Source organism: Lactuca virosa, chromosome 5 (assembly GCF_052849685.1).
Source record: "Lactuca virosa cultivar CGN04683 chromosome 5, Lactuca_virosa_CGN04683_v6, whole genome shotgun sequence".
Classification (NCBI taxonomy): domain Eukaryota; kingdom Viridiplantae; phylum Streptophyta; class Magnoliopsida; order Asterales; family Asteraceae; genus Lactuca; species Lactuca virosa.
In genome coordinates, this window is record NC_136430.1 from 290,092,671 (window position 1) to 290,102,709 (window position 10,039).

Below are 10,039 nucleotides of genomic sequence, written 5' to 3' on the forward strand. Positions count from 1 at the left end.
AGCAAAAATCACGAAATGGGGTGATTATGAGTGATAAGTTTATCATAAAATGAAGTTACACACCTTGAATAGAAAGTAACTTACCAAAAATGTATGAACTTTGATGAAATGTTTCTTGAACAAACACATAAGCACACACAAATTTTTGAAGAGGAAGGATGAGTGAGTTCTAGAGAGAATTTAGAGATGAGATGAAGTGTGAAATAGAGTGTGGAAGGTTGGAGGTCTCGGCCGAGATTTAGAGAGGGAAGAGAGTAAGAGAGTTAGAGGTTATTACATGGAGGATTAGCTTCAAATTCATAAATGTTTGGTGGTTATTGCATGGATTACCATCATGCGATTATGAGGTGTCATGAATTAATCCCTTCATTTGTTTTTCCCTTTTTTTTACACACACACACACACACACACACATATATATATATATATATATAACCGAGAATGGAGAGAGGGAAATATTAGGCTTGGATTGGGTACTTGGCAACCGAGGATGCTTCGGCCCAATGAAGATTTTTCGGTCCATTGGGCCCACATTTGTGTTTACGGCCCAAGATGATAAAAGGAATGGGCTTTCGGTCCATTACAATTAATTATGTGGTTTTCGGCCCAATAAGGCCCATGATGGGTCTTATGGCCCAAAATGCTATAGTTTAATGAATGTGGGTCAAGTTGAGGGTTTATTGGCCCATTAGGCCCAACAAGAGGATCCTGGTCTTATAAGAGTTTAAACCGGGAAATTAGGGTTACAACCCAAAGTTGAGTGAATACAGTGCATTGAATTAGGTTTAGGGCTTCACGAGTGAGTTTTGATTCGAATAGGTGTTTTTGAATGAGTAATATGTGTAACATCAAACTTGGAGTTACGAGATACATCAAAAGCTGATTACATCTGGACAAAATTTCCTAGCCCAAAATGCCAGTTGTGACATAACATATCATAGTATCAAATAACAGTGTGGTAACTTTGGGTCTACTTACTGGCCCCGGCTGATCGTATACATCACATCCTTTCTTGATTACTTTTGAAAACAATTTTGAAATTCATTTTTAAAACCTTTGGAGTTCCTTAGTTTGAGACTGGATTCACACGAGTGTTCCTCCAATTCTCTAAAACCAAGGCTCCAATACCAACTTGTAACGTCACAAAAATCACAATAATTTTAAACTTTTCAAAACAACCCATAATCATGAAATGTTTACAGAATCATTGTTTCCATAGTGTTTATCAATATCAGAGTATTCGAAAATCATAAGGCCATAAAACAGGAAGATGTGTACGGTCACGCATTCGCCTATCCACGATCATCAGAAGTACAAGATATAATAAACTAAAATCGCAAGCCAAAGCTTAGTGAGTTCCCCAAAAGTACCACCACATAAACATGACAAACAACAACATGCATAAATGAGCCTTCAACATGACTAGACCGCCTGGCAGGGCCTACAGTCCATCTGGACCGCTCTCTAAGTCTTCGACATGATTGGACCGCCTTTCAGGGCCTACAACCTATCAAAACCGCTCTATAGTCCTTCAGCCTGACTGGACCGCCTCGCAGGGCCTACAGTCTATCCGGACCGCCCCTGGTATCTTGGCCTTTAGCACAAAGCAGGATCGCCTCAACCCAACCAAACCTAACATGTCGACATATACATAACAGATAAACATATAACTAGTCAACAGACAAACAGACAGATCTACAAATCACTTTTGCATGCTAACAATCTATATACCAGGATACCGATATAACAAATCTCTATAGCATAATAACATACTATTATATAATAGGATATCCAATCCAATGGTCCGGCCTTGGTGCCTTCGACCCATAAGTACAGTGAGGAAGACTTACCTCTCAATCTGAACAATAGCTGATGAGGTCCCGACTTTGAATCTCAGCTCTAACCGTCACCTATCCATCCAAATGACCAATTCTCAAACACAATCCAAAATATCCAAAATACCCCTAGGTCAAACTTGGTCAAAATTAGGTAAAAGTCATAGTTCCAAAAAGTCAACCGAGTCAACCCAGCTGAGAATGCCCAGCGTACTCAGTTGTACGCCTTGCGTACGCATTGGTTGACCAGGTACATGCAGCGTACGCAGCTGGATGTTAACCCAACTCATTAAGAGTTTAATACATAAGCCCTTAAGTCCATTTTCAAGATCCAAGTCAAAAATGATATCCTTGACCATAAAATTTCCAACTTTATGGTCTTGTATGGCCATTAAGTGCCCAACACTAAAGATCCTAACCTCTTAATCCATTAAGAAAACTTAGGCCATGCATGAGAAGAAGCTAGTGTCAAAGATTACATTTTTATGACTCAAGAGGCTCCAAAACCTCTGAAAGGACAACTAAATTGGATTAGAGTAACCCCCACTCACAATGCCAAGCTTATGGGACCAAAAGAACATAAAATAAATCCCTAAACAAGATCTAAGTATAACTTCACCTAGTTTATAACTTTATACCTCCAAGTATTGTCAAATGATGATGTGATTCTGGATCTAAGGTGCTTCACGCCTCCAAGATGGTTTCTACTTCCTTCTTTCTTCTTCAAAGGCACAAAACACACACACACACAAGCTCAAAAATGCTCACAAGGTAGATTAGGATTTGCAAAAACTTTTTGAAAGGATGGAGGTTGATGGAAGGAACTAGGTTTGAGAGTTAATGAAGAATAAATAGGGTCCAAACCCTAAATATTAGAGTTTGGGACTTCACCTCGTACGTCAAGCGTACGCAAATGCATGCCCAGCGTACATGGCTCCGGCCCATAATTCCAAAAATGACAATATTAATCCCTCCCAGCCATAAATCTTACATTTTAAGGACCAAAATATAATAAATCTCAATATAAGGGTCAAAAGCGAAAGTACCTCAAAACAAAATGTTACATTATAACGAGTTTTGCACCTTTTTCACTTTTATTAAATCAAAGAATAATTTAGTCAGTCATTATCTCTTACATTCTTTTTGTTCTTATTTTGCTATACATTATTATTCTATATTGAGCGCTTTGTTGAGTTAATCATTTTCGTGACTTGACTGGAACTCTATTACAAGCAATCATCAATACTAAGTTAATTCAGGGTTTGAGTTTTCAAAACTTTTCCGTGCAAATCCTTGAATTCACAATTGATATCAGAGACTAAGTGGTTGTGCTTTGAATCCATAAGAATACATTATAGTTGATTGTAGATTACCTTGGTTTCTCAAACAATTTTATGTTCAGGATAAAAGTTCTTCTATATACCACTTCAGTTTTAGTATCTTAACATCAATGGCTGCTTTTAATCAATCTCAACAATATATTCAATGTAAATTGCAAACAATGTGGATTGCGAGTAGTCCCTAGCTTAGACTTAAGGGTTGTTAGACGCGTCTTGATGTATAGGATAGTTTAGCCTTTGCCCGTTAGGCTTTTGATTAAAGTTTGTTGTGAATCCATGTGTGTGGGCATCGGTTTCACCAGTTAGTTATGGAATTCATTCTCAATCCATTTTGTTGGATGGAGCAAGGTTGGTAATGTTGGGTTTTGTATACTACAACATCTTATGGTGCACATACAATCCTAAATGCTTTGGATCTATGTTTTCTCTAATTATACATGCAATATTGTTTCCAAAGCATTAAGCCTACAACTAGCATACAATTGACATAAACGACATAGAAATGAGTTATAGAATTACCTCTTTGTTGTAGCTTGTAGTTTTGGCCTTTAAGAACTTAGTGCCCCAAATGTTGCACCCACTACTAGAAAAATAACCTTTTACGACGCGCAATGCGTGTCGTAAAACGCTCAGACGACGTGCAAATGCGTGTCAAGGAAGGCCCTGTCATAACGACAGACGATGCGTGTCGTCTATAGACGACGCGCATTTACGAAACGCATTTACGACGCTCATTTACGACACGCAATGCGTATCAAGGAAGGCCCTGTCATAAAGGAAGATGACATGCATTTGCGTGTCGTAACCTTACGACGCGCATTTACGACTTGCATTGCGTATCATTAAAGCCCCTATCAAGAAAGGTCATGTCATAAATGAAGATGACACACATTTTTGCGTATCGTAATTTTAAATGTTAAAAAAAAATATTATTTATAGATTTACTAATTTTCAAATTAAATTTGCATTTAATATCTCATAATAGAAAATAAAATATCATATACAAAAAATACAATCCATTGCATAAAATTTAATGTCATACAAATAATCGTAACATAAATTTTCAAACTAATTAGATACAAGAAATATGAAAAACTTGAAATCCTTGAGATTAATAGTTCTAACAGAAGCTTCACGTGAGACGCATACAGTTGGACCAGTAAGCAAGGATGTTCCCGAATCCACAATAGCAGCACAAGAACACGTACACTATATCTTCTGCTAGAAGGTGTCGATCCAAAACTACTGTTAAAGGTTGCAATGATAGCTGTAAAGATTTAAGCACAACAAGAAACCAATCAGTGACTATAAGAAGTTAGATAGCAACAAATCCAACTTCTCAAAATTATCACAATGATAAATAAAAGATTCTTACATGCTAATCTTTGTGATGCAGAATACACTTTAGGTTGATGCATACACTTTTATGAGAAAAGATTGCATATTGGAAGACATTGTTGCATCAAGCACTGATAACTATCCTCAAGAAAGCATCCATCACACATTAGAACCAGGTGATGCTATTGGTCAAGTGAAGGGGCAGTTGACCCTGCAGTTCGTGAAACATTAGTATATAAACTTGTTGCAAATCTTTGTGTGATAACTGAGATCCACATACACCCGTTTCAAGGTTATTCTTGTAATTTGTCAAAATAGTTGAGTTTTATGCTTTTTTTGGTACTGATGAAATTTTGTTGGTCTACCAGATTCTTAAATCTTAGACAAAAATGAATATATTTGTTAAATAGGCATTAGTTTGTGCATCAATTTAATTAGTTTTTGGTATAAGATCATCTAAGTTTATACAATTCATGTATATCAAGAGAAACTAACTGATTCTTGTTACCGTGAGATCCATCCATGAAGCATATGATGGTAGTCCTCGAACAAAACAAAAAACAACTGATTATGAAAAAAAAAGATAATTCAATAATTACAGTATTACCTTCTGATTTCACTGAGATTGTCAGCGACTTCATAATTGAGAATCACCGAGCACAACCCTAAATATTCGAGGAGTCGCAGTCAGATTCTTTATGTTGATCAGGGCGGCATCAGATGTCGAGACGGTGGTTCTTGCAGAGATGTTGATCAGAGCACAACATATTAACAATAATAATAAGTAATATATCATAGTAATCATGATAATAATGAAAATCATAACACTAATTTTAATATAATAAGAATAACTAAAATTAAGAGTTAATTAAATGGTTAAATATAATAAATTGTGGACCTGTATGTTTCTTTTATATAATTTGCTTTTATGTTAACCAAAGTAATAGTAAAAAGTTTTTAGGTTTTTTTTTTTAAATTAGTCTTTATTAAAAATAGTCAAATGATTAAATATGATAGAAAAACACAAGAATGTATATTAAAAATAAACCCAGATATTTATACATTTTTAAAATTTAAACATAACCATAAACCTATGATCTGATCTTGACCTATCGACTCTGATCTTCTATGTTAAAATAATAAAATATGATACTCCCTCCGTCCCAATTTAAATGTCCAGGTTACTATTTTAGGTTGTCCCAAAATAAATGTCCATTACTAAAAATAGATAAATAGTTTACCAAATTACCCCTTATCATTTGAGTTAACCAATATGTTTTTATTAATGTGTTTTATGATAAATAATTTAAAAAAAAGAAAGAAAAAAGGTCAGAATATGGAAACAAATAGTAACTCTAGTAAACTAAAATTTCAATCATATGAATTCATTGTGTAGTGGCAGTAAATCAAATTGTAACCACACAAACAAAACATCTCATTTTTTCTAATTTTCATTTAAAAAAAAAGTCAAAATACAAGTGTTCTTTTCCAAACAAGGTGACGTGCAATGCATCTCATTTTGAGGATAAATCAACCGGTAATCCGTGGTCAATTTGAAATTTAGCTTGATGCCAAATGCGACTAATTGTCCGTGTAGAAACCGAAAATCGTGAAGCTATTTCACTTATTGAACCTTTTTTTAATTCTCCATCACTACTTTCTTGCAATAAGAATTGATATATGGCTTGACGTTGTGCAAGGGTGGTGTTTTTTTTAGTGGATGGATTTGTGGAATGCTCCATATGAAGATTTGAATTATGACCAATAATGGATAATGTTTTAGGCTAGTCACAATGTTTTAGGCTAGTCACAGGAAGTCTTTGCTTAAATAAAGACATATGTATATGTAATTAATGGGAAGTGAAGAGACACATGGAATAAGTTGGCGGCAAAAGAAAAAGCTACGTAATCTAAAATCAAAATGAAATTTTAAATGAGTTTAATCTAAATGAAATTTTAACTGTGATTTGCCAAAAAATTATGGCGGCAAAGTTGCCTCCATTTGTTTACCAAAAATAATGAAAGTTTCAAGATACGTTGTGGCAAAAACATTTGTTTCAAGATACGTTTATATGAATTCTATTTGAAACTAAATAAAAAAAATTAATAAGGGTAGAAATGACATTTTATTAGGTAAAAGCCACATTGGTTTTCTTAAACTGCGTGTTTTTTGTCAGTGGACACTTATTTTGGGGCGGAGGGAGTATAAGACTAAAGTAATAAAATATGATCAATAAAATAAATTTAATGCAAAAAAAAAAAACAGAAAACGTGAATGAGTAAGGACAAAATCACAAAATGACACCATGATGTAGTATGTATGTGACCAATGCATCCATGTAGGTGGCCATTATGACGCCCAGGTTCAAAAAAGTGAAACTATTTTCTTGAATTTTAAATAAATTTAATGTTTTATTTAGTTTGGTATAAATATTTATAAACAAAATTTCTATAGAATTAAAATAATTACAGTAATACCTCTGGTTCTTGCAACAGAGTTGATGTCGTTTTTTTTTTTTTTCTGTTTTACACATAAGGCATTCTTTCTGTTTTACGTGCCCTGAACAATATATAGTAGACATTATAAGTAAGTTGAGCATTTTAACAAACAATTTGCGTGCAAAAAAATTGAGCTTAAAAGAAATTTCATGTAAAAGTCCACAACTTGACATTTTTACCCTCTCAATAGTCGGAAAAATGATTATGATAGATGGATTTCTCAACTTTTGGCAAACACTCCAACAGCCCCACTGAAACATTATGAAAACAACTCTGATATAAAATAAAATTCCATGTCAGCTGTTTGAAATAGCATTAATACTTGACAAAATCAGTCTCATAGTGCTCAGGCCATTTGTAGTGACCCAAAATCTACAATAACACATAATAAGTAGTTATGTTCGTTTTTGTCCATATCATTTGCTTTTCTAAAGGGCATTTTGGTCATTTACCTCATGAAGTCGCCACAGACCAGTACACCTCTGAAGTGATGCAACAAGAGAACACATTGCAGAAGCAAGAGCTGGTGATTCTATATTTGATATATTTAAAAACTTAGGGCCCTGCACAATAAACAAAATTAAAACAATAGAATCATATTAGCAATTTTCCATTTGAATCTGCTTAAAATTAATTCCACCATACCATATGCGCTTACATGGCGCTTTTGAAGGGCACTAGCCAACTTTTTTAGCAATTTTCCATTTGAATCTGCTGATGTTCGATAAAGGTGGCTAATACCAAACTCCTTTTGGATCAAGCACTTTCGCCATTTCTGTAGCATATAGTTTGTTTCCCATTGTGTAAAGATGAAGCTCATAAAGCTTACTCGCCTGAATTTCACCAAACCAATGGATTAAAAAAAATATTTGACTTCTCGATCTTATTTTATTAAACAAAATGTTTTTTACTTTTAACTTACCTTCTTTAAGAACTTCCATATCCCAGGCCATAGTTTTTTCCACATACACATGTGAGGAAATCTAAACAGATGCCTATGTGACTTCTCACGGTCCTGCTCATCTTTCTTTTTCAACATCTCATCATGCATTGGTTCAATTTCTGCAAACTGCAAAGCATTGAAATAAAATTTAAATTTAAATTCCAGATACACACAATTTTTTTTTTTTTTTTTTGTAAAATAAAGAAAAAGAAAATGAGAATAACTAACTACCTTTGCTGAATTGAGGAGAGTGTGATCAAGATCCAACACAAGACAAAGCTTTCGATCAGCAAACATCTTTTTCTGTTCTTCCATTCTCTTTGACCTTTCCCTATGAATAGCAGCCCATTGCTGGTCATCAAACCTTCCAAAAAACTGTTCAACATCTCCCCAACCGTTCAGAGTCTGAGATGGGCCCGACCCAACTTCTTCAAACGTGGGCCCAGTCCCATTCTGAAGATGACCCGGTTGTAAAGGTGGTCCTTTCATATTTACAAAACTTGAATGGACTTGTCCCGATTGTGATGAAGGTATCTGAACAGTCGCACTCGCTGTTGTAGACACAAATAAGTGCTTACAGTTAAATAATGAAGGGATTCAGATATATATGGATGCTTTAGGGAATTAATCCTAGGTATAGATGCAGCCAAATGTCCAGCAGCATTGCTGAAATCAAACTTAGCTAATTTCAATATCCAATGGGCTTGATCAGGAGCACCAACTAACAAAGTTGCCATGAATCCAGCAAGTTGAGCAGCAAAATCTGATTTTGAATCTTGATTTACTTCTTCAGAAGATGATTGACAAAAGAGAGACTTATAATCAGGCACATTCCCACGAGGGTAATCTTGCCACCAACCAATATTTGTCACTCATAGCCACTGCATCATAGAGAAAATAGAAAATTTTGTTCCATGAAAATCTTAATAAGGGTAATTATGTAATTTGTGTAAGAAAGTCACCTGTTTGGCCATGAGATTGGCGGAAGTGATGATTACACGCATACTATCATCTCTTTGTTGAACAAATAACTTAGGCCACGAGAGTATCTGATATCACAAAAGAACTATGTTACAGAATAGTTTGTCAGAAATCATGGTCAAGAAGTCATTGACTTACATAACAACTAAGTTTGGAAAATCAGAGTAAGGTCTGAAGGTTCTTTTGTCAGGGCTTGAACTCCAGCACCTCCATGAATTATGGCATGCGATTGAAAACCAGGCTCGACGACCCGTTGACCTCTGCCCATGGAATGGAAGGGGTGAGAGAAAAAGAAATTGGGACCAAAAAAGAAAACAAAATTTTAACTTATTTATCTTCATTTATTATCATATTGATGGGAGGAGAGGATTGCAATTACAGAAATCTAAACATGGAATAACATATACCTGATTAGAATCACCCCCTAGACGAAAAGAAAAAAAAGGCGATTAGGGCATTAGATGGAGTGTCGACATCGGTAAATGTCGATTCAAGCCCTAGAAATCGCTCCAAAGGGGTCGGCAATGGGAGGGGAAACGATTTTCAATGTAAGATAGAGGACTGAAATATGTTCGATTGCTTCGATTTAGGCGTGAGATGCTGTAATTTCCCTGTGTTCGTGTTCAGCTCCACTGCCCTGGGCTAAAAAAAATTAATATATGATTAATTTTGGTCCAATTAAACTATACGTACCATAAAAGCTCTCGAAAACTTGATGCCCCCAAGATCAATGATGCCCTGGGCCATGGCCCTACTGACCTCGTGGGCTGACCGTGGTCGACAGCTTGCTATTCTAGAAGATTGTTTGTCATAAGATGGTAAACGAGCACCATGACAACCACTACAACTACCATCTGTGCAACTATAACAATCGAAGCAAGAAGATATGGTATCTGTGATTAGGCTTTGTAGAGAGAAGGGAATAAGAGAATGAAGGGAGATGTTGAAGCGGGGTAATTAAAAATTTTAGAATTTTAAGAGGATTTGATTTCCCCCTTGAACGCGCGTTTTTAGTGAAAAATTATAAAGCGACACTCACAGAGGACGTACATTTTAAATAAGCGCCCTCCGTGTTTGTATTTTTTTTGTGGGACAATAATTTT

The 10,039-nt window shown here is 35.3% G+C and overlaps 1 protein-coding gene across 4 annotated transcripts; it reads right to left on the reverse strand.

Annotated features, from left to right (window-relative positions):
• Positions 1-4,176: 4,176 nt before the first annotated feature.
• On the reverse strand, positions 4,177-9,829 carry LOC145110879 (RNA polymerase II C-terminal domain phosphatase-like 3). Of its 4 annotated transcripts, none has more exons than XM_079047196.1 (13): positions 9,696-9,829; positions 9,344-9,578; positions 9,075-9,196; positions 8,918-9,004; positions 8,187-8,836; positions 7,935-8,081; positions 7,658-7,845; positions 7,465-7,575; positions 7,192-7,263; positions 6,992-7,073; positions 5,121-5,250; positions 4,551-4,724; positions 4,177-4,442 (listed from the first exon to the last, which is right to left on the reverse strand). In XM_079047196.1, exons 5-7 carry the CDS (start codon positions 8,442-8,444, stop codon positions 7,747-7,749), a joined length of 504 nt encoding a protein of 167 aa, XP_078903322.1. In that variant the 5' UTR covers positions 8,445-8,836; positions 8,918-9,004; positions 9,075-9,196; positions 9,344-9,578; positions 9,696-9,829; the 3' UTR covers positions 4,177-4,442; positions 4,551-4,724; positions 5,121-5,250; positions 6,992-7,073; positions 7,192-7,263; positions 7,465-7,575; positions 7,658-7,746. The 4 variants fall into 4 exon arrangements, with proteins under 4 accessions (XP_078903322.1, XP_078903321.1, XP_078903323.1 ...); XM_079047195.1 differs by having other exon boundaries at positions 9,344-9,573; positions 9,630-9,829; XM_079047197.1 differs by having other exon boundaries at positions 7,192-7,285; positions 9,344-9,573; positions 9,630-9,829.
• Between the last annotated feature and the right edge of the window lie 210 nt (positions 9,830-10,039).

What these genes read in the sequence shown, in the direction of transcription:
- LOC145110879 (XM_079047196.1), bottom strand. Translation starts at nt 8,444, where the DNA reads ATGAAAGGACCACCTTTACAACCGGGTCATCTTCAGAATGGGACTGGG. An exon ending in CTCTCCTCAATTCAGCAAAG is followed by an intron (nt 8,082 to 8,186) that starts GTAGTTAGTTAT and finishes AATGCTTTGCAG; the next exon opens with TTTGCAGAAATTGAACCAAT. An exon ending in TATGGAAGTTCTTAAAGAAG is followed by an intron (nt 7,846 to 7,934) that starts GTAAGTTAAAAG and finishes GGTGAAATTCAG; the next exon opens with GCGAGTAAGCTTTATGAGCT.